Below are 21,455 nucleotides of genomic sequence, written 5' to 3'. Positions count from 1 at the left end.
ATTCTTCATAATACTGATCCCTGGTAACAAGGTCAATGATCAATTAATAGAAGGCCAAACTTCAAAGATGCTCGACGGTCCAACTCCTGATCCATGGAATAGCGAAAAAGGATACACTAGCCCACCGCGAGGGATCGAACTCGCAGCCTTCAGATTTAATATCAGCTTAGTAACTCCGCCGTAAAAGTCTGACGCTCTATCCGATTGAGCTAGGCGGGCCAGTGAATGTTAAAGTAATCTATTCCTTATATGTCTATGTTTGAAGTAAACCAGAGATCGATCGACGATCGCCGTCACCGGCATCAATCATACCGCACGACTTGCGTATGTTCACCCGGACATGAGAGATCGTAAATGCTTAGTACTAAACCTAGTTCACCATTCTTGGCTCGAAGCAATTCAAGAATTGAAACCGAACTTGATGCATCAGGCCCACTTAGGCATGCCCACACTTCCTTGGCTGCCATCTTGCGACACGAAGAGTCGATCACTGTGAAAAGACTTTTCGCGAGATTCCGCGTCTCATACACCCCATCTGAAATTGTACGTGTATCACCAACGTAGATCTTCACCGTCACCCCGGACAGTGCACCAACCATGGCCATGACAATTGCCTTCGCTACTGGATCGCCAACAAAATGCCCCAGTTCTCCAAAGTGGGCATAAATCTCCTTCGCGTCGGCCGGAAGGGAAGTGGACCCAATGTGCACCTTGTGCACCTGGCGTAAGGAGTTCTCGGGCATGAGATCAGAGACGATGGCAAGATATGTTGTCTGTCACGTTCAATTCTTAGACTCTTCATCGTCATTGAGAAGCTTAATAAGGCATGCCTTGCGTCGTTAGCCCTTCCATAGACTTTTTGAGATAATGTCTCTTGCAAGGAAATAATTCGGGGCAAGCCCCAGGGATAAGCTCTTCCTGCGTGCCTGCTGGACTATATCCACGAGACGTATTGGAGGAGATAAGCATGTATTCGACGAAGAGGAAATAAAGATCATATTCAGCGTCGACACAGAGTTGCATTGTTGAGCAATTTAACTTCGTAGTCCAAGGATTTTTGGTTGTGGACAAAGAGTGGAAAGTGCAGTAAGTGGGGAGTTATAGCACGGATATGCTGAAAGTAATGAAAGACGATGACGAGGTATTCATGGACGGCGCTCTCTAGAGGCTGGAGGAGGGAGTACCAGCACAGGGGCGTGCAGTTCTATTCATTGCCAAGAGGCAGCTTCACAGTCCCAAAGAGCTGGAAAGTGACCGAGGAGTGAGCCTGAGCTCTTGAGAGACAGAGCGATGATTGCTGGATGATCTGCATGTCCGTTGTCACGAATCGAATATACCAAGTCCTAGGTGAAATCTGGAAGACCATCCGAAGCGAGACATTTAGGCTTCAATGCATCAATAGATATCTAATATGTATCCCACACAATCGGAGATGCTAAATTGTAGACATTGAGGGAATCAAGGATATCTAAGGGCTGGGTTCGAAGACAAGAAGTGACCATGCATGAAGTGGCTTGATGCTGACATAAGCATCTCGCGAAATGACCTGCCCTAAAGCTCATTCTGAGCCGCATTAGTTTTCATTCCTTAGTTGGTTACTCACCTCCATCATGTCCGGCTTTGACGCGAACAATGTCTACAATGTCTCCGTTCATGACCCGCCACCACCGACCGCGCCAGAGTCGGCTTCTGAGACGGAGAAGCTGCTATTGGACTTTTTGCTGCAGTATCGCGTGGGAGGAGAATTCATCTATAGGTGCGCCAGCCAGTGCTGTATTCCGAACTTTTTGGAGATTCACAGTCATGCAGAGACATGCTTCGCGGAAATCTCCTTCTGAAGCAGAATGTTCTGGAGGTTGACCTTAGGCACGTCAGCCTCTACAATGACGAGCTGGCACACGCGATTCAGGATAGACCAGCGGATGTCTTGCCACTAGTACGTGGTATCCTTCTGTCTTTGATCCACGCTGAACCCTTGTAGTTTGAAAATGCTGCTACTCGCGCCGCCAAAACCATCCTCTATCCCCTCGCTGGCACTGATGAAGCCGTCAATGCAGTCGCCGAATCCATTGACAAAGTCCAGATAACTCTCCGCTCGGGCCTCAATCTTCTCCAATTCCGTGATCTTACCGCTAATACTATTAACAAACTCGTAAGGGTCCCAGGAATAGTCATTTCAGCATCTGTCCTTTCATCCAGAGCGACGAAGCTACACATCCAGTGTCGCGCATGTCGTTCTGTAAAGACGATATACCCACCAGGAGGAATTGGAGGCCTTGGGTACGGAACAGGATCTGGATTGCCTCGGAGGTGCGAAGAGCCTCCACTCGACGGACAGAAGAAAGACTGCCCATTGGATCCATATCTCATCATCCACTCAAAGTCTACCTTTGCTGATCAGCAGACACTGAAACTTCAAGAGGCGCCGGACATGGTACCCGTGGGTGACCTACCGAAGCATATGCTCCTCTCTGCGGACAGATATCTGACGGGGCAAGTTGTGCCGGGCTCGAGAGTCATTGTAACCGGCATATATTCGACCTTCCAAGCTGCACGGGATGTGAGCTTTTGACTCCTTGCATATGGATGGTTGCTAACACCATGCTAGAAATCTGCCGGTGCCGCAGCTACTCGCAAGCCATACCTCCGCGTCGTCCACCTCGAAATGTCCTCCCCTTCTGCCGCTGGTTCAGGTGGTTCCAACCCGTTTGGTGTACAATTCACCCCAGAGGAGGAAGAGGAATTCAATGAAATGGCGCGGAGTGAAGGTTTCTATGAACGATTTGCTAAGAGCGTTGGACCCAGTATCTATGGGAGTCTTGGTATGTAGTGACTTTCACTCTTAAAAGCTCTTAGATACTGATGTCACGACAGACATCAAGAAAGCTATTACTTGCCTCTTATTCGGAGGATCGAAGAAAGTCCTACCTGATGGCATGCGCCTTCGTGGCGATATAAACGTCTTGCTTCTCGGTGATCCTGGTACGGCAAAGAGTCAACTGCTCAAGTTCGTAGAAAAGGTGGCACCCATCGCTGTGTACACATCTGGAAAGGGCTCTAGTGCTGCTGGTCTGACGGCGTCAGTACAACGAGATACAGTTTCGGTGTGTACCTAACTCTATTTTCACATACGGCTAATAGGGTAATGGCTGTGTAGAGGGAATTTTATCTTGAAGGAGGTGCCATGGTTCTTGCTGACACAGGCGTTGTGTGTATAGACGAGTTTGACAAGATGCGGGACGAAGATCGCGTTGCAATTCACGAAGCCATGGAGCAGCAAACAATATCTATTGCCAAGGCGGGAATCATCACGGTACTAAACACGCGTACCAGTGTCCTTGCGGCGGCTAATCCAGTCTTTGGTCGCTATGACGAAGGACGGAGTCCTGGCGAGGTGCGTTTCTCCCCCCCTGCATGAGATCGCGCTGGAATTTTTCTTGGTAGAACATTGATTTTCAAACTACCATCCTTTCTCGATTCGATATGATCTTTATCGTGAAGGACGAGCATGACGAGACACGAGATAAGGTTTGCTCAAATTCTACAGTGATCTATCCAGTTCTCAATCATGGTTCCTCAGACGATCGCTAAACACGTCCTGAATGTTCATATGAACAGACCTAACCAGCTCACGGACGAGAATGGTGAAGGAGAATTACCTTTGGACAAAATGAAACGATATATTGCCTACTGCAAACAGTGAGATATTCTGTCTGCGTATCTTTGTTATCATTGAAACCTTTACAGGAAATGCGCACCCCGACTATCTCCCGAAGCCCAAGAGATGCTCAGCAGTCATTTTGTTAGTCTACGGAAACAGGTCCAGCAGGTGGAGCAGGATAATGACGAGCGAAGCTCAATACCTATCACCGTTCGTCAACTCGAAGCAATAATCCGTATATCGGAGTCTTTGGCGAAGATGACGCTCGCACCTGTTGTGCAGAACCATCACGTAGAGGAGGCTATCCGTCTGTTCAAGTTTTCCACCATGGACGCTGTATCAGCAGGTTCTGCCGATGGCCTTTCGCGAGGAGGTCTGAATGAAGAGATGACGCGCATAGAGAAGGAGCTGAGGAGACGTCTACCCGTCGGGTGGCGAACTAGCTATCAGAGTCTCATCAAGGAGTTCGTCACGCAGCAAGGGTACTCTAGCCATGCACTCGAGAGGACGTTGTATATCCTAGAAAAGCGTGAGGTGATTCGGTTTTCCGGACAGGTGGGTGTCGAACATTAAAATTTATATCGGGTTTAACATGATACTTTGTGTTCACAGAAAAAGGTTGTCCATAGGTGCGCAGTAATATTCTACTTCATTACTTATGCTGATCAATTTCCTGCAGAGTCGGAGTGTAACCTACTCCCTGCAGCTTCACCAGATCAGATGTATGGTTAATTTATTTCTTGTGTACTGTTTATGTTGTCTGTATCGCACTGCTGTCATTAATTGACATGGCCCTCTATGGAACAAGGTCCCAGTCATTTATATGGTCTACTCAGGTGATGTGATGGTGGCCACTGTTGATCAGAGGCACCAACGAGAAATGCACTGGCACTGAGGCCTTGTGAGCCATAATCTGAGAATTGATTGAGACTTCGGTGAACGTGTAGTACATGCAAAATAGGGATTTTATTATAGCGGTGTCTTGCGACGGCAATGTACTAGCCCGAGTAAAATACCTCACTCAGCCTGTTGGAAGCTCTTTTCAACGGAATGCTTGGATCGATTCACATTTTCGCCTCAAACTCCTTGTAAGCGATCCCGAGGCTGCTGCGGCAGCTATAACATGAATAATGAGGTTTGAAAGCAATTTCCACCTCAACAGAAATCCACTGCCAGCTATTGATGGAAGTCGCAAAGCAGGAGTAGGGTTTCGGACCGGTAAGTTATCAGTTAGTTACAGGTAACTTACCTCCCCTCGTCGGATGGATTTTCATCGAGGTAACTTACCCGTCATTGTATGATGGCCAGTTCAGCAAAATAATTCACCATCACTCAGTGCTGTATATGCATTTTGTTCACAAAGACAATCATAATTCAATGTGTATTCATTCCAATTGTATTACAGCTCACTAGGTCAAGAAGATATCCCAAAACACGAAGATAAATTTTGGAAAAAAGAATCTGTGATTGCTACGCAGCTTAGGGTAGTGCACGAAACCTAGGTTTCGATACACTTGGGTTTATTACCGGTAACTTACCTGTTACTGTTACATGACGGGTAGTTGCACAGAATCATTTGGTACTATTCCATGTATATTTCAATTCAGAGCGCATATTGATAGATGAGTGCTCTTTGCAAATAAATTACCTTTCATTGTATCAAGAAAATCTATAAAAACACGAAAACAAGGGTTTTGGAAAATTTCAGGAATTCCGGCGTGTCAGTCATGTGATAATGCACGTGATCAGGTAAGTAACGGTAACTTACCGTAGCAAAACCAACCCCCTGGGGTGGGGTCAGTAACAAACAGTTACTTACTCCCCCCTGGAGGTTTCGTGCGCAACCCTAACGCAGCTGCCAGCCCTAATCCAGATGTTCCAACTCCAAAAAATTGACTAGCCCACCGCGAGGGTCGAACTCGCAGCCTTCAGATCCGCCTAATGATCATAAGAGTCTGACGCTCTATCCTATTGAGCTAGGCGGGCCATACGAATTTATCCTATTATCAGCTACTCTATCTATCACATTATAGGTCCAAACATGATGTAGTCTCGCGTCTCACTTACTTCTATCGAACCCTCATTATCATTGACGACGATGAGCGCCATGGATACAGACGAAATCTCTGTAGTACTTCCATCTACAACGACATCGGGCCTATCGATATCTTTGTAAAGGCGGCCTGCACTTACTCTTTCAATCATTGACCTTGTCTGTTAGGCATCCTCTTCCGATTCTGAATATCTCTGAACATTTGACGCGACGGAAACTACAAACAAACACCTCTACTCCGTTCAGTGAGTCGTATGTCTGAACTCAATGTGGCGAAGCAGATACTCGAACTGCGTTGCAGTTCTTGGAGCCTTGCTGGGCACTCAAAACGGGAGAGATGTGGAGATCGTTAATACCTTTGAATTGGCTGTGGAAGAGGATGGTGCTACAGTGGATCATTCTTTCTTAGTATCGCGGCGCGACCAGTGTGTGTGAGCTTCGTCTAACCGAATGTATCGTTGACTAAATGTGTGGCGTTGTATAGACAAGCAAGTCTTTCCATCCTTGGAATTCATTGGCTGGTATACAGTGGCTCCTGGGCCATCTTCACGTCATATCGCACTTCATTCACAAGTATGTGACTCAATCTTTCGGCCTACGCGTATCTTAAAAAGATAATAGTTCACCGGATACTGCTCGACGCCTCTCCTTCTCCTCCTCCAGTCTTCCAGTAACATTTCCACCGGCTCCGATGGCAATCAAACACTCCCTTTCAAAGCTTATGAGCCAACGATCGAGATTAGGGACCGACTGTCTCGTCCGGTCTTCGTTGAGGCGTCGTACAATGTAGAAACAGGTGAGGCAGAACGGATTGCTGTCGACTGGACTGCACGCGGTGGCGGTAGTGGCACGAGTTGTATGTCTTTATTCTTTTATGTGGGTTCTCCAGTATTGATATCTTCCTTAGTGGAATCGCATCTACAAACGCAGCGAGCGGCTGTCAAAATGCTCCACGACAGAATCGTCATTTTGGTTCACTATGTTACAGAGGCTTTAGCAGGTTCGGTGGTACTTGTCAATTCTTTCTCTTATTGAGTGTGTGTTCCTATATAGGCACGGCACCTAAGGATCAAGCTATTCTTCGATCCATTTCAGCTCTGGTAGCCTCACTTCCTGCGACTGAAAATAAAGGTTTCCGCGAGGAATTTGATACGGTTGGAGATCCTGCCATGTTATATTCTAACATTACTGATGGTAGGATGGGAACAGGAATACGAAGATGTTCAGATTACAGCTTTTCTGTCTTCGCTGACTAAATCGACTAGCATTTTGAACGATGTGCGTCCCACACCGAGCTTTTCACCGATCTCAGTCTGAATGACATTTTGGATTTTAGCTTGTTGATAAGCACCTGATAATCACAGCCAGTCGAGAGGATAAAATGGGAGCTCGTCGAAGACCTATGGGAAGAATGCCGATAGGAGATTGGCATTGAGTCAGGACTCTTAGAAACCTTCGTCACGGTTCTCTCGCGCTTGTTGTTACGACCTTTCATTGCAATGTATCGTTACTCTGACCGTTACACACATACGTTTCCAGGGGCTGCCCCAGCTACTGTGGTATGGAGTTAACGTTGTCGAAACTGAAGGTGAAGTCACTGCCAGCAGGATCTTGGGTGGAGGCAAAGGTGCTTCTCAAACTGAGGTGAACCCTTTTGCTAGAGATGGCCCTGGATCGTTGTTGACCGTCTTGCATCATTTTGTCGTGAAATCTGAGAAATTGGTCATCTAACCATTTGGATGAAAGGCGAAATCTTTGAGAGAGAAGATAGGTTTGTTTTGGGGTAATGGCTAAGCAATTTCAATGCTTCCGATCCTGCCTTGGAACGAGGAATCAGAGAAATACCGAGCGCTCGACACCGCTCGTTTTTGAGGGAAGATCCTGTTCGGAATATGTAGATAAGACTAATGAAAGGTCGCCGTCGTAATGACAAATGGTCCATGCTTTCGTAAACGCGAGAGGCTTTTTGTTAAGCCTCTGTTGCTGGTTGACATCTCCACACTCCACCTAGAAATGCTTCATTCCAGTCCCGTCTCAATTTTCAGGACCGGATTTCTGGCGGAGGCGGAAAGACTGACACACTCCGAGACCATCGCCCGGGCAGTTGCCTTGCGACCACCTGCGTCTAAGGTATTAGTGATTTTTATAAGATTATATAATAGCAAATAGCAAAGTAGTTATGGCCGCCTGGCGAAATGGCATCGCGCCTGACTACGACAAGATTGTACAGTTTAGCTAATCAGGAGATTGCAGGTTCGACCCCTGCGGTGGTCATTCCTTTTTGTGGATTTAAGTCAGAATTTAGAAGTGCGTCCTGTTGAATTTTGGGTCCACATAAACTGAAGACTCATGCAGCGAGCTTCAAAGCTTCATTCATAATTTTATCAATTAGGATTCAGGACCCGTCGTTGCTTCGAGCCGTTAGTAATAGTAATTTGCTATTGTTTACTCGAGCTTGCGTCTACCAATATATTTTCCTGTTCTGTTCTTTTCGCCACCACTGCCACGATGCATCAACACCGTTATGACGAGCACCGTAGTAAGGAGTATCGTACCCATGGTGAGTCGATTCGTGGGTCAGACCGACGACAAGTGCTTACATCCGACCTGACGAACCCTTGTGCATGACCCTCGACACTATTTACTTGGCAATGTTACGCGATCAAAGAACGCTCCCGCTCCAGGTCTCCAAGAAGAGAAAAGGAGAGACGACATTATTCATCCAATGACACAGGTCATGCTAGGCGCTCTCGACACCGACAACGAAGTGAAAGCAGTCACCACAGATATGCGTTGGAGAGAGCTTCGGACGGCGACCGCAGTGATCATGACATGAGAGGTCGAGAACGGCATCCCAAGGATGCATCCGAGCATCATACTAGAGATTCTTCCGTGAGCATATGCAAGCCCGTTTCTTCAGCGTGAATCCTGACGTTTCCTTGTCAAGCGGGCGTCTAACCGAGCTGTGCGTCATTCTCCTATCACCTCACCTAGAAGGACATTGTTTTGACCTTCAAAGTGGAAACTATTATCAGCTGTAGGAGCGTAGACATCGTCGACGCAGTCGTTCATCTGAATCATACTCGTCCTTCTCGAGTGACGAACATGGTCCTTCCAAGAGACGTAGGCGTAGTTCGCGCTCTAGGTCGCCTCGTCGAAGAAAGGATAAGGAATCGCGAAAGCACAGGGACAGAGATTATGATGAGGATAGAAAGAAAGGGAAAAGAAAAGAAAAAGATAGAAAGAAGGACAAGGACAAAGAAGAGCGGCGAAGCATCCTAACGGGCAAAAAGGTTTTTCTATTTCTCCTAGCGCCCGTCGTATCTCATTATCGTATCCTAGATCAAATTGAGGGTCAAAAAGGACAAGGGGGATGACGAACGGGAAGCTAACAGGAAAGATCTTCTACAATTCTTGAACTCGACGTTCGAATAAACCATGCACATAACTAGTGTGTTAAGTATCTAAATACCTATATTATCCATGTGGCGCCCTCTAAATCAATGTCTTCTTGTCATGCGCACTAAAGGAATACAGACGGGTATCAAAAGAATTATACACGAAGAATAGATTAGAATACCCTCCAAATAGATGTTATAAACCGATAAATAAAATGCAGTCGTTAGATCGTCATTCCTAGCTGAGGTCTTCCTGATGAAGATATGGAAACCGTGAGTATGCGTAAAAGCAAAAATCATGGTATGATAGCAAACCTTGAGATGCTGTTGCAGCATTATAATAGATGATGACCGTCTTAAATTTGTCTTGATCTTCTTCCAAAACCCGCGTTGCGGCGGAGAAGCAGATATACCCAGTTTGGGCTTCACGGGCACCTCCGACGACGGCATGAGAGCGGTAAAGACAGGCGTCGGCATTTCTTTGACTGGCTGGCTAGTCTTCGGTTCCGCGTCTTCACGAACAGACGACGGCGACGTGGAAAACCCAGTCTCGGGGGACGTACTGACAGTGGTACTAGTACCCTGGAATTCCGAATCGGAGGGCGAAGAAGATGCGGAAGATTGTACCAAATCACTTTCGGGCTCATGTTCTTCTATGAGCACCGGCCGTTCTGGTTCGTTCCAAGATACCGTACCAGAGGGACCCATGCTTCCGCTTCTTCTCCCGCTTTCTCGGTCCCTTTCATTCTCCATTTCAAAAACCACATCGTCTCCTTGGTTATCTGACTCATCAGGTAGACGACGGCGCGGAACGCTTCCAGGAGAGTAGATGGTAGTGGCAAAATCCCAAGAATCAATCGAACGATGGGTCTGGGTGCTTGGAACGACCCGGCGTTCTTGCCGATGGGTCAGAGGTGGGAGATCCTCTAAAAGTATAATATAAGCGACATGTTCAAACGATCCGAAGCGATAGACCCACTCAGTATAGTACCGATAAGGTAAGAAGGCTTCTTCGCTCCTTTGAAGAATTGCGTTTGAAGGAGTTGTTCCGCGGTTGGTCTAGAAGAGAATCAGTGAATGGATAACGCTATCGTAGCTTACAAAAACACCGTTGTGTCGGGTCTTTGACCAAACAGCTTTCCACCATTTCTTGAAAAGCACGAGAGTATTTGTATGTGCCGCCGTCCCTATCCAATGTAGGAGCTGCTTCTTGAATGCTACGCACCAACAATGAGGACGCTAAAGGATCAAATAATATACGCGTACGTTTTCAACAATACTTTCTGAGGTGATTCGCGAGACCTGGGTGGCCGGCCTTGTGTAAGTTCGAGGGCAGTGATACCAAAACTCCATATATCTGCAGAGGAGTCATAGTTCTTCCCCTGAATTAGTTCGGGTGCCATCCAACATGGCTAGTGGTGGATGAAGTAAAGATACGGCAAGAGATATCAGAGACTTACTGTACCAACGAAAGATTTCCGTTTTCCCATCTTTGGTCTTGAGGGTGATGCGGTAGGTTCGACAAGTACGACACGTCTGGTGGAGCTATAGGGACTGTGTCCTGAGGCACTGTCTTGACTATCATGAGAACTATTCTGCCGACGCGAAGAGGTGACGTAGGATGAAGATACTGTTTGTAATTTCGAAGAGTTGGGGGAGGTGTCTTCAGCGAGGTTTGCGGCGACACCGAGATCACCTAAAAGGACCGTTCCGTCGTCGTCGATTAATAGATTTGCTGCTTTGACGTCGCGATGAATGAATCCGTTGATGTGAAGATAGCTAAGGCGAAGAGTCAGTTGTGTGTGGGGTGCCAGTAAATGAAGAGGGTACTTGAGGCCCAGGAGAGCCTGGCGTAGGATACAACGTATAACGTCTTCCTCCAAACCTGCGGGCCAGCCATAGTGCATGACGTCAGCTGCACTACCCTTGTTCATGAGTCGCAATGCGATAAAGAGCTTGTGGCCGTCCATCCATGAACCACGGACACGAAGAACGTTTGGATGCTTGGATAGGGACATCAGAGTCGTCTCTCGCTGAAGAAGCGATAGTGAATGAGGAGGAAGCGAGTCGAGATCCAGAACTTTGAGGGCGCATGGAACTGCAGATGAAGACCCTTGAGGCTTGTATTCTGCTGAGTAGACAATTGAAGATGCCCCGAATCCTATTGGAGAACCGATGGTGTAGTCCTCAGAACGGTCACTGTACGAGCAAGATGAGCCAATGCCAAGAGACAGGGTCGATATGCTCACCTGTACATGTCCCAGCGGTCTTCTACCGCTCCAATGAACTCCTTGGACGCCATGTGGGTTGTCGGCGACATCGCAAGAGACAAGTCCGTCGAATATATCTCGACTTTGCTGATGGTTGTGGTACAGAAGCCGCTGCAGTGCCAATACTAGCAGACGCACGTGGTTATGACCCGCGACGCGGTTCCGGCTCGAGGGCCGACCAGCGCGACTTGTTCGTTCGCGTCCAAGGCACAGATAACGCTTTGTTTATCAAGTTCGACATCATCATCATTGTTATTTAAAAAGTGAGTATAAACAATAGGAACAGGTGGAGTACGGGTAACTGTTTTTACGCTCGGCATCGCCGCCACAGTGGCGTTTGGCAACAGTAAAGAACAACGCTGGCAGAGATTGTCACTGAGATGATGACGCCCATATGCTAAGTCTGCGATAAACCGGACACGAGGGCTACCCTGAGAGTAAAGATATCACTCATGTAGAGATAAGGCTTGATATTGTTTTCAATGTTCAGCAGATACAGCCAGCATTTTAAAGATTAACCCAGTATGTCCCTGAACATTCCACACAAAATAAACACTCCACTGGTAACTGTGTGGCAGGTTGTCGAAATAATAATTTGTTTGTTGGAGCAGGGATACTCCTGTGGCGGTGCCGTTCCGGAAAATGCCGCCAATCACAGACCTTCAGTTCCGAGGATACGCCACCGCTCAACATCCTCTCCGTCCATCTCACTCTACCCTCCGACCCTCCTTTCTTCAGGCCTTCGTCTGCGTTCTGCAGATGGCTCCACAGCAGTCTCCGGCCAAATATTCATATGTTGTTACTTCTGCTGGCCCTAAAATCCTACCCGTAGAGGAGCCCTTTTGCAAGGATGAGGAGAGCCCAGCAGATTACAACGCAGGAGGATATCTACCCGTCAAGCTTAGCGACAGCTTTAAGAATAATAGATACAAGGTTGTAAGGAAACTCGGGTGCGTTGTCTTTGTCCTGGCTCCTGTCCAGCTTTCCTAATCTTGCGCAATCGACAGATGGGGTCATTTTTCGACTGTATGGCTCGTAAAGGACACTCAGTACGTATTTCTGCCACGCTTTGCTCGCCCTTTTGTCACCATTCTATTATGCAGTCTTCACCGTCACTCGGCTCTCAAGGTCGTCAAGTCTGCTGGACGATATGCGGAGACAGCGAGAGACGAGATTAAACTCCTTTCTCGGGTCGCTTCGTTTTCACCAGCACACCCAGGCCGCCAGCACATTGTCTCTTTTCTTGACTCATTCACTCACCAAGGACCCGAGGCCTCTCATATATGCATCGTATTCGAGCCTCTTGGCGAGAACCTGTTGGCGTTGATAGAACGTAACAAGAAGCACGGAGTGCCGCGGGCACTAGTCAAGGTCATCGCCAAGCAGACTTTACTTGGTCTCCAGTATCTTCATGATGAATGCGACTTGGTACATACCGACATCAAGCCGGAGAATATTCGTGAGTAGCTTGACCTCCAGCAAGTGCTATCATCGAGATACTGAATTATACCCTTATAGTAATTTCCATTCCCGACATTGAAGCCCACATCTCCACCGAGTTATCTTTGTCACCATCACCGACCTCTCGTCGGGTCGGCGTCCCTCTACCGTCCAATATCCGCTCGGGTCTTGCCATACGGAATCAACGGTCTACCCGTCGCTCCGTTCAGATATTTGACTCTCAGCCTCTCTCAAGTCCTTCTCGGAGCGCTGGCATCCATGGATCGAGCATGAGCTTTGGCGCACTAAACAGTTGTCAAGGAGGTAGCGGGAGCGGCCTCAATAGTGCCAACGGAAGTTTCGCCGGGCCGTCACCACTTGCACAGCGGTCTGCTGATCAGCGTAACGGCGGTGGTTTCACGAAGAGCGCTCCGAAGGTTCCTAGCGGGTTATCTGCAACTGCACCGCCGGCCAATCCCCCTGATGATCCGGACGGAAGCAAAGTGACCACCTCGTCCTCCCAGAATCCTAACCCCATACCTACTTCCCCTTCTACATCATCGTCGTCGTCGTCAATAGCATCAACCTCCGCCTCAGGTTCGACTGGTGGAGTGTCCTGCAGTATTATCAGTACACCTCCGACTTCCTTGTCACATTCCATCGGTGCTGCTGCCCTTGGCCTGCTAGGACAGAAATATCATGTCAAGGTCGACGTTTCTCCCGCAGAAGACAGTGATGGCGAAAGTCAGGACATTGTTAATGGTATTCCCATCGCGGGATGCGAAGGCAATGCAGACACAAATGCTGTTGACAACCCCCTGTCGTCATGGAAAGGCAAACTGGGCACCTATGGTGGTTCATGGAAAGAGAAGACGTCTTTCTCGCTCTCGTCATCATTCAAATCATCAACATCAAGCATCGGCTTCTCAAATGCGGCATCTGGAAACGGTCATTCACGGTCGAATTCAGGCTTGTCTGTTTCTGGGTCCTGGAAAGATCCCGGACTGTCAGCTCCTGCCCCTGCTGTCGTAGTATCTACTTCGGTCATGGCAGACGGACAGGAGGAACGAGGGGACTATTGTTATCTGCCATCAGGAAGCAGCACAAGTCGGGGAGCACCTAGCACCAAGTCTTGCAGTTCTTCTAACACGGCTACCATCGCTCGGCCTTCCCCAACTGGCACGATACATACTGACGAATCTAAATTATCTCTTATCTCTCCTGATACGGAGGCATCTTCGAATCACTTACCGCTCCCCTCTGTCGTTTCTCATGAAAGCGATTCCTTCCCCTCACTTCGGCCCGTTGTCAACAAATCCACTGGCCCCTCTCTTCTCTCCCAGACTGCCCCACGCCGCAGTAAAGCTACTTCGTCCTCCATAGCACCCCAACCCGTCGAATTTCACGCGGCGCCGTCAATAAAGAAATCATCACCTCCGCCTATCTCAACATCGTTTACCGACGTGACACCTTTAGCCTCTCCCGCTGCGCCACCCCCAACACCCAGTTCTCCAACTTCTCTTTCCACTCAGATTCCTTCACCGCCGCCTCGCAGAGAAACATCCCAAGCCCCTCAGCCTATGGACATTCCTTCAGTGCACCCATCTGGTGCGCCTCCTCTTCCGCCACCATTATCAATAAAGATTGCGGATTTAGGAAATGCCACACCGTCCAAGAAGCACTATACAGAGGATATACAGACACGGCAATACAGAGCTCCAGAGGCGATTCTTGGTCGGAAAGATTGGGATGTCACTGCTGATATATGGAGCGTAGCTTGTGTGGTAAGTGTCTCCTCGATCTTTTCTGAGTTCTCCGACTGACAGTTGGTGCAGGTCTTTGAGCTTCTGACGGCTGAATATCTCTTTGATCCTCAGGGTCAAGGCGAGTTGTTTACCAAGGACGATGATCATATGGCTCAAATTATCGAGCTCCTTGGCGATTTTTCTATAGAGGCAAAGATGGGCGGCAAGTATAGTCGCGAGCTGTTCGATCATACAGGTATATTTTCCAGCCTTCTATATCTCATTGGTAAAGACTGATGTGGGTATTAGGTGCATTACGATATATCAGGTCTTTGAAGCCATGGCCGTTAAAGCGTGTCATGATGGAGAAATATCTTTATACAGATCGGGACGCCACAATCCTATGTGATTTCCTTGAGCCTATGCTGGTCATTGACATGAAGCAGCGTAGTCATGCCAGGGATATGATAGACCATCGATGGTTAGATGTTGTAGAGGGTGACGAGGTTGCTGGGTCTTGGTGAGCGTTTCAAGGGATTTGCGTATCAGGTTTAGATTGGAGATCGTCTTCGTCATTGGTGTGCTTTATCTTATACTCTATCTTCCGTTCTTCTCGTTCTCTTATTTTTTAATTGTTATATGTGTAACCTTTGGGCCTTCGGATGACTCATTGCTCGTTGTCTTTTTTACCCTTCCATTATACCATACCATTCTAGACAATGCTGCCCTTTACTCTTACTTTTTGTTTCTATTGTGTATGCCTTGGACTACCTTATGTCTTTTACTGGGTTGCGAGAGTTCCCTTATTACGACGTGTAACCATCATTTCAACACAGACTCGTGTCTTTAGATCTGCTTTATTTTTACCGAGGGAATTGAAATTGGAGATTATGCTGAGGCTTTAATAATAGTATTGCGCATTGTGTTGCTTTTACCGGTGAGGAAAGTAGCGTGTAAACCCGGGAGTCGCATTGCAGGGCGTAGAGGCACTCTCGAGTTTGCCGAACATACATCAACTCCTGTTGATCAGACGTGCTGAAGTTGAGACCCTTCTCATCTTTGTCAAGCCGTATGCAGAAGGCTGCAATAAAATTGTCAGTAACTATCTATGGCGCCTCTTGCTTTGCTTTGGCTTTGTAGTCAGGATACCTTACTCCTGCTAATCGATTCCACCAAGAACGTTCTATACTATTTCGCATCGGAGCGGCCACTCAAATGGAGAGAACTTCGGTAGCCACATCATAATGACACATGTACAATGGCTGGCGCTTCAGTCCAGAACTTGTAACTACAATGAGTGGGATGGTTGAGTCTGATGGAAAGCTCGTGTCAGATCACTTCTGGATTCAAATGTCCAAGGCACTTGCCAGATGAACGTCTGCGCTAATGAGTCTAACTGAGATGTGTAATGACCAGTGTGAGAGTCCAAGGGTTGAATCCCAACCGAGATGCCATACGGGACGAGATACAGACACATGAACCGCTCAGGATCAGTCGGCATGGAGTCAATAAGTCAAGAAGATTTGTTAATTTCAGGTACTCGGAGTCCGTGGTCGCGACTGAATTGGCGCCAGCGGAATTACGGTGATAGTGGAAGCGGCGGTCCTAATGGCGCTCCCCTTGATACTAACCGAGCAAGCTGTTAGCGGCGATCGTCAAAGCTAACATTACCGGCAATAACGAAAGCGACGAGGTAGGAAGAGTATAGCCGTCGAAAAGAAAGTTTGGTTCGAAAGAACAGCACTGTATGTTCTGTTATTGATATTACTCCATGTGCTTCATTTCATATCATTCAAGATCACCATCTGGGTAACATATCGCAACCAAAATTTCAATGGGCTGTAGTATCATCGTAGTAAGTATCGACAGGTAGCGTCATGTCAGTTTATTACCGCCTCCATAATAGGACCAGTGCGCCACTCCACTAACTCCTTACACCTTTTGCTTTTTGCGGGGCTTCTCAAGGTCAATCTCCTCCGCATCGTCATCGTCATCTTCATCGTCAGAGTCGTCTGAATCAATGTCGTCTTCGTTGCCTTGATCCAAGAAGTAATTAACAGCTTCAGGGAACACCTCGTTAGCAATTGTGAGCCCGATCTGAAGGGAAAAGGATCAGTGTTAGAACAGATTGCTTATCACGGTGCACTGACTTCATAGGGATCCGACTTGATCTCAAAGAAGTTGAAGAAGCTGCCTGGGTCAACGGGGTCATCATCAGGCTCTGGGCCAGGCTCTCGAGGGTACAGCTTGGTCAGTGCTCTGGCAGGGTCCTTCCAGTTGATTTTGATCGTCTGAAAACGAATAAGCACACATAAGACTAACACAATACAAGTAAGAAAGTCATACCGATGGCTCAATGTCACGTTCCCATGAAAAGTCGAGCATGGTCTCAGTGATACCATTTTCGTCTGGCTTGTCATCCGCTACAGCAGGAGGAGGGATGTATTTATACTCCTTCTTGAGCACCTTATCGGTGAAGTGGGGATTTTCCTTGAAGAACTGCAAGACGAGGTGTCAGGTTATTTCAACAACTCAGTGGAGACTGGCGCTTACAAATTCAAGGGTGAAGGCACGAAATTCCTTGGGGTCCCGTGTGAGCCAGACATCCTCGAGATAGGTGAGAGCGAGCTGGTCCGAGTTGTGCTGAACGTGGATGCCGAATCCAACGTGGTTCATCAGAGCAACTGGCCAGAATTTTGGGATGGACTTGAGAGTCTCGCGCCGTTTCTCCCAGAGGGGCAGCTGCCTTTTTGCCGTTTCGCGTTCTGCATTGAGGTAATGAAAAAACGAAGAGGTGAGCGACATGCAGGCCAGACTCACCAACCCAGATCTCTATCCGCTGGGTATCCTTCTGGATGTCGTTCAATTTTTGGGCATCTTCGTCGCTGAGCTCGATGCCTTGAAGAGGGTTTTCCTTTTCTTCAGTAGCACCAGGCGAGGCGCGTTTGGTTCCTTTGGACATGGTAGCGCGGTGCAAGAGTGGTGGAAGGTGTTACGAAGAGAAAATTTGCAACCCGAGAAAATTGCAACTCCGCGGCGGTGATGATCAGCCCTTGTTCTTGATTTGGGCTACCCTTTCAGATCACCAACAAAGCAACAACTATTGCTCTTCCACCATCCATTCCAGTCTACCGGTAAATAAAATCCAGACACGAACAGGGTATATACACATCGTCAATCAACCCGCTTCTTGATTTCCCCGTCTTCCAGGCTGACTGTTCCTCTGCGCAGTCTCCCACCGTTCAACCATTTTGTCGTTTTCCCAAGGCTGGCCTTCATATCCTTTCCACCACCGAGTCCCATACCATTACGTGCAGAACGGAATCCAGGACCGTTATAGTAAATAATGTCAGTGGGAGGTATCAACTTTGGCCACGACACAAAATCAATGCCGTTAACGACCATGTAGACGGCCGCCATAATCAATAATGTAACCCAGAGCAGGAAATAATAGAACAGCGAATACTCTAAGAATGGATGATCAGTGAAAAAAAATTTTAAATCATGATGTAATGAGCAAACCAGAGGTCCGAGGCAATGTTAACCCTGCACAAATCATAAAAGCGGAGAAAGATGCAATCGCAGGCATCTGTCAAGGAAAGTGATGAGATATGTACAGAAACAATCAAATTAGGTGTCTTACAGAACGTGTTATCAAGGGGCGTGAATCAGTGACCAGGAATAAGGACGACGAAGGATTCTTTCTGGGGACCCATGCTCCTGTCACTAAATCGAAAGCGTCCTAGGAAAATGTCAACGCTGTATAAGTATATGTATCTCGACTTACCTGTCTAGCACCATCAAAGTAATTGTTTTTGAGGTACCGTACCACAGACTTGACGCCATCTTCAAGTAGGCCCTTCTTAGTTCGTTGGGCTGTCCTTGTGAAATCAGACTTCAGTGCACCCGATCCGCCGTATGCCTTGGCGATAGCATCTGCATGATCTGCCCACACTGGTGTCAAGTCGATTAACTGCGTATGAAGATAAGAATAGGTGACAACTTACTCTCCCGGAAATCGGCACTAAGGGCTGGGTACTCATCAATAGAGCCGCCAGGAGAAAGGATTCCCAGGGATATCAACTGCTGATTCAATGTCCACTTTGCTAACGCAGCTTGAACGACGTTGGTCCGGTCGAGATTGTCCATACAATTGGTACGCACAATACCCGATTGAAGTTTATGTGGCTGGCTTTCACTTGCGTTGACGTGGAAATACCTAGCATATCTATCAGACGGAGCGTAGACAAAGATATCTATGCACTGACGATTGACGCACGAGGTCATCTTGTACCTTTTCAATAAGCACACTGATGCGATCCCAGCGCATGTGCTTGCACTCGTTATGAAAATCAAAATATTCGTAACGAACTTGAGGAAGATTGATCTAAACACTTACTTTTAAGTGCTGCATATCAGTCTGGGAGGATTGGAATTACCTGAGCGATATATCGTTCATAAGCCTCTTTTACAGGCTTCTCGTGACCCTTGTGATTCACGAGATTGACTAAGGTCTGATCTCCGTAGAGAGAGACTTGTTCCAGAAGGTGCATCTTCATAACATCGGGCTACATAGCAATTCGTCAGTGAGTGACCATTATAGCTTCAACCAGCCTACAGTATCCTCCAGGTCCATAATCTGCAAATCGGGCTTATATCGCAAGGTGTTGACCTCCGCCCAAAACACGGGCACGCTCCCCCTAATTTGCACATAACTGAGTTGCGCGGCAAATTCGTCGGCAGAACGGGGTGCTGCGGCGGAGTTTTGGGCTTCGACGAGGAGAATTTGTTCCGTCTCATTAAAATTCGCTACGTGCCCTTCATTATCGACGCCACGACGGAAAAAGCGTGTACCCGCACGAAAACGGGACCGTCGACTAATGAGTGCCAGCTGCATGTGTCGTCCTTGCACGAAGGCCGGCCGAATGTCAAACGCTAGGAGAATTAAGCTGCGACCCTCGCACTGGAAAAGGTACCACTCACTTCCATACAAGACAGGAAGGATAAAAGCACCGAGCTAATGTTCACGGGCCATTAACGTGTCTATAAAGGCAACGACGAGAATACTTACGTCTTGCTTGACGTTGGCGTCGATGAGACGTGTCTGAAGAAATCTATACGTCATTCAGCACGCTTGCGCCGTGTACACAGACCATTGCACACCTATTCCAAAAGAATCTATCGTCTGCCTGAGTGGTCCTTCAATGAGAAGAAGTGTACGTCAACAGTGAGGACGTACCACTTCCCAAAATGCCTTGTTTGCATCATGCTCTCGGTGCTCCCACTGAAGTTGCAACCTTCTCGTCAAATCCCAGCCATAGCTGAAGAGAAATACACCGCCATAGAGATGAGATCGCAGAAGAGCCAATAGATGTCCTTCAACTGGATGTGGCGGGTGCTGGACAGTGATGTTTGGGTTTAGCGGAAGCATGTCGAAATCGGTGGCTCGGTAAACATCTTGACCAGCGATTCTCCCGCGAGGTTCCCGACCTGTGATGATGACCACATACTCGGCTGATGACAAAGTTAGCCAGAACATATGTCAGTGTAAGGAAATGCATACACATGGACAAGGCAATCGTGCCCAAGATACCGTATATTGGTCTTCCTGACCGAAGAGCCGTAGGTGGTATAGGCGTATTCGGCGCTACACCTTATGAGACGAGCTGTTGAACGCAACGGACAATATAAAGCTCACGGTTGAGTAGCATTTCCCCAGTAGCACGGTCAACAGTAAGTGACTGTACGTCGACAGATTCTCCAATGGGCACAAAAATGTACGCATCGCTGCCTTCAAGGTACCTGCAGCGAGTCAGCTCGGAAGAAAGTAGAGAAATGAAGAGAAAACAGACAACTGCAGACGCTGGTGAAGGGCCCTCATGGTGGTGGAAGGAAGAGGCAAGCCCCTTTGCATCCAAATCGAGCATGGCCAACGGACGCGTTCCTGCCTCTTTCGCTCTCCGCCACCATGAAGCTTACTCCCGAGCTCCTTGCCCAAGCTTCATCGACTCTCAATCCATGCAAAGAACGCCAGCTCGACCTACGTGGTACGGCAATCTGTTCTGGCTTCTCTCTCGACACTCAATTCTGTACACAGGATACAAAATTCCGGCCATCGAAAATCTTGGTATAACGCGGGTACGTGTCGTTGGGTGCTTTTTGCCTTTTTCACTACATAATACCTTTTTCTGTAGGACCAGCACGATGCTATTGATATGACAGACAACTCGGTCGTCACCCTGGGCAACTTCCCTTTGCTCAAGCGCCTCCATACGCTCCTTATGTCCAACAACAGAGTAGCCGCCATTTCACCTTCCATCCACCTATCTATCCCTCATTTGACGACCCTCGTACTCACAAACAACAACATTGCCGAACTGGGTGACCTTGAACCACTCAAAGAACTCAAAAACCTGAAATATCTCTCGCTGCTCGGTAACCCCGTGCGAGAAAAAAAATGGTATCGCGAATGGCTTGCCTGGAGAATACCTGGGCTAAGAGTTTTGGATTTTCAGAGAATTCGGGACAAGGTGCGCGCTTCAGCCGCCTGAGCCATTCAACCTTGCTCACGTATACGTAGGAGCGAAAAGTTGGCAAGTCGTTGTTCGTGACAGCAGAAAATCTGCCTACGGCGCTGGCGACTACCATCTCGACTACGGTTTCGAACACGCAAGCCACCAAAGCAGCGTTGATGATGGATGAGCCCCGGCAGGCTGCACCAACGGTGAAAGCTGGACGGCTCATGTCGAAGGAGGATGCAGAGAAGGTCAAAGCAGCCATTGCAAAAGCTTCGAGCATTGATGAAATCCGGAAACTGGAGAGGAGTCTCAGAGAGGGATACATGCCAGAGATAGAGTCTGTAGGTGCCTAACTACAATGGGCAGTATC

At 47.9% G+C, this 21,455-nt stretch overlaps 7 protein-coding genes and 3 non-coding genes across 10 annotated transcripts; 5 read left to right on the top strand and 5 right to left on the bottom strand.

The window, feature by feature from the left end:
* Positions 1 to 118: 118 nt before the first annotated feature.
* Positions 119 to 219, bottom strand: EV420DRAFT_t67. The gene has a single exon. It is a non-coding gene; the product is annotated as a tRNA-Lys (tRNA).
* Positions 220 to 1,610: 1,391 nt separating this feature from the next.
* On the top strand, positions 1,611 to 4,568 carry EV420DRAFT_1513629 (MCM-domain-containing protein; the record flags this gene model as incomplete). The annotated part of the gene is made up of 11 exons (XM_060471743.1): positions 1,611 to 1,756; positions 1,810 to 1,936; positions 1,982 to 2,560; positions 2,609 to 2,822; positions 2,875 to 3,104; positions 3,158 to 3,394; positions 3,445 to 3,528; positions 3,581 to 3,699; positions 3,748 to 4,216; positions 4,274 to 4,290; positions 4,341 to 4,568. The coding sequence occupies 11 exons, from the start codon at positions 1,611 to 1,613 to the stop codon at positions 4,351 to 4,353; spliced, it is 2,235 nt and encodes a 744-aa protein (XP_060336312.1). The 3' UTR covers positions 4,354 to 4,568.
* Positions 4,569 to 5,559: 991 nt separating this feature from the next.
* Positions 5,560 to 5,647, bottom strand: EV420DRAFT_t66. Its single transcript has one exon. It is a non-coding gene; the product is annotated as a tRNA-Lys (tRNA).
* On the top strand, positions 5,581 to 7,293 carry EV420DRAFT_949329 (maintenance of mitochondrial structure and function-domain-containing protein). The gene is made up of 9 exons (XM_060484106.1): positions 5,581 to 5,833; positions 5,883 to 5,959; positions 6,016 to 6,141; positions 6,199 to 6,287; positions 6,336 to 6,570; positions 6,622 to 6,714; positions 6,768 to 6,868; positions 6,924 to 6,992; positions 7,051 to 7,293. Exons 1-9 carry the CDS (start codon positions 5,760 to 5,762, stop codon positions 7,147 to 7,149), a joined length of 963 nt encoding a protein of 320 aa, XP_060336311.1. The 5' UTR covers positions 5,581 to 5,759; the 3' UTR covers positions 7,150 to 7,293.
* A 602-nt stretch (positions 7,294 to 7,895) lies between these two features.
* EV420DRAFT_t69 lies at positions 7,896 to 7,988 on the top strand. The gene has a single exon. It is a non-coding gene; the product is annotated as a tRNA-Arg (tRNA).
* Positions 7,989 to 9,173: 1,185 nt separating this feature from the next.
* EV420DRAFT_949259 (STE/STE20/FRAY protein kinase) lies at positions 9,174 to 11,622 on the bottom strand. Its single transcript, XM_060484105.1, has 8 exons — positions 11,362 to 11,622; positions 10,943 to 11,311; positions 10,573 to 10,891; positions 10,379 to 10,524; positions 10,222 to 10,329; positions 10,092 to 10,171; positions 9,428 to 10,038; positions 9,174 to 9,365 (listed from the first exon to the last, which is right to left on the bottom strand). Exons 1-8 carry the CDS (start codon positions 11,430 to 11,432, stop codon positions 9,351 to 9,353), a joined length of 1,719 nt encoding a protein of 572 aa, XP_060336310.1. The 5' UTR covers positions 11,433 to 11,622; the 3' UTR covers positions 9,174 to 9,350.
* A 519-nt stretch (positions 11,623 to 12,141) lies between these two features.
* Positions 12,142 to 15,091, top strand: EV420DRAFT_1617948 (kinase-like domain-containing protein; the record flags this gene model as incomplete). The annotated part of the gene is made up of 7 exons (XM_060475300.1): positions 12,142 to 12,332; positions 12,390 to 12,431; positions 12,486 to 12,841; positions 12,901 to 13,137; positions 14,299 to 14,606; positions 14,658 to 14,823; positions 14,877 to 15,091. 7 exons carry the CDS (start codon positions 12,142 to 12,144, stop codon positions 15,089 to 15,091), a joined length of 1,515 nt encoding a protein of 504 aa, XP_060336309.1.
* A 1,265-nt stretch (positions 15,092 to 16,356) lies between these two features.
* On the bottom strand, positions 16,357 to 17,630 carry EV420DRAFT_949176 (uncharacterized protein). The gene is made up of 5 exons (XM_060484104.1): positions 17,388 to 17,630; positions 17,121 to 17,332; positions 16,914 to 17,066; positions 16,718 to 16,858; positions 16,357 to 16,664 (listed from the first exon to the last, which is right to left on the bottom strand). The coding sequence occupies exons 1-5, from the start codon at positions 17,527 to 17,529 to the stop codon at positions 16,500 to 16,502; spliced, it is 813 nt and encodes a 270-aa protein (XP_060336308.1). The 5' UTR covers positions 17,530 to 17,630; the 3' UTR covers positions 16,357 to 16,499.
* A 27-nt stretch (positions 17,631 to 17,657) lies between these two features.
* EV420DRAFT_1513587 (phosphatidylinositol phosphatase) lies at positions 17,658 to 20,470 on the bottom strand. The gene is made up of 15 exons (XM_060471742.1): positions 20,420 to 20,470; positions 20,266 to 20,369; positions 20,131 to 20,214; positions 19,807 to 20,081; positions 19,731 to 19,756; positions 19,639 to 19,681; positions 19,551 to 19,584; positions 19,186 to 19,502; positions 19,007 to 19,135; positions 18,836 to 18,954; positions 18,575 to 18,786; positions 18,355 to 18,521; positions 18,211 to 18,309; positions 18,090 to 18,156; positions 17,658 to 18,034 (listed from the first exon to the last, which is right to left on the bottom strand). Exons 1-15 carry the CDS (start codon positions 20,446 to 20,448, stop codon positions 17,742 to 17,744), a joined length of 1,998 nt encoding a protein of 665 aa, XP_060336307.1. The 5' UTR covers positions 20,449 to 20,470; the 3' UTR covers positions 17,658 to 17,741.
* Positions 20,471 to 20,535: 65 nt separating this feature from the next.
* Positions 20,536 to 21,438, top strand: EV420DRAFT_1262524 (leucine-rich repeat-domain-containing protein; the record flags this gene model as incomplete). Its single annotated transcript, XM_060467123.1, has 4 exons — positions 20,536 to 20,614; positions 20,665 to 20,705; positions 20,762 to 21,097; positions 21,148 to 21,438. 4 exons carry the CDS (start codon positions 20,536 to 20,538, stop codon positions 21,436 to 21,438), a joined length of 747 nt encoding a protein of 248 aa, XP_060336306.1.
* Positions 21,439 to 21,455: the final 17 nt, after the last annotated feature.

The sequence above is a fragment of the Desarmillaria tabescens genome, assembly GCF_030435595.1.
Source record: "Desarmillaria tabescens strain CCBAS 213 chromosome Unknown EV420scaffold_5, whole genome shotgun sequence".
Classification (NCBI taxonomy): domain Eukaryota; kingdom Fungi; phylum Basidiomycota; class Agaricomycetes; order Agaricales; family Physalacriaceae; genus Desarmillaria; species Desarmillaria tabescens.
The sequence above is the reverse complement of the archived record's forward strand: the minus strand, read 5'-3'. Positions and strand labels throughout refer to the sequence as shown.

Coding starts and splice junctions, on each gene's coding strand:
- EV420DRAFT_949176 (XM_060484104.1), bottom strand. CDS start 17,529: ATGTCCAAAGGAACCAAACGCGCCTCGCCTGGTGCTACTGAAGAAAAG. Junction 16,859..16,913: donor AACGTGACATTGAGCCATCG/GTATGACTTTCT, acceptor ATTCGTTTTCAG/ACGATCAAAATCAACTGGAA. Junction 16,665..16,717: donor TCAAGTCGGATCCCTATGAA/GTCAGTGCACCG, acceptor TTTTCCCTTCAG/ATCGGGCTCACAATTGCTAA.
- EV420DRAFT_949329 (XM_060484106.1), top strand. CDS start 5,760: ATGAGCGCCATGGATACAGACGAAATCTCTGTAGTACTTCCATCTACA. Junction 5,834..5,882: donor TCGGGCCTATCGATATCTTT/GTAAAGGCGGCC, acceptor CTTGTCTGTTAG/GCATCCTCTTCCGATTCTGA. Junction 6,142..6,198: donor AGTATCGCGGCGCGACCAGT/GTGTGTGAGCTT, acceptor GGCGTTGTATAG/ACAAGCAAGTCTTTCCATCC.
- EV420DRAFT_1513587 (XM_060471742.1), bottom strand. CDS start 20,448: ATGAGGGCCCTTCACCAGCGTCTGCAGTT. Junction 20,082..20,130: donor CACGATTGCCTTGTCCATGT/GTATGCATTTCC, acceptor CTTTGTCATCAG/CCGAGTATGTGGTCATCATC. Junction 18,035..18,089: donor AACATTGCCTCGGACCTCTG/GTTTGCTCATTA, acceptor ATCCATTCTTAG/AGTATTCGCTGTTCTATTAT.
- EV420DRAFT_949259 (XM_060484105.1), bottom strand. CDS start 11,432: ATGTCGCCGACAACCCACATGGCGTCCAAGGAGTTCATTGGAGCGGTA. Junction 10,892..10,942: donor CAGGCTCTCCTGGGCCTCAA/GTACCCTCTTCA, acceptor TCTTCGCCTTAG/CTATCTTCACATCAACGGAT. Junction 10,172..10,221: donor GTCAAAGACCCGACACAACG/GTGTTTTTGTAA, acceptor ATTCTCTTCTAG/ACCAACCGCGGAACAACTCC.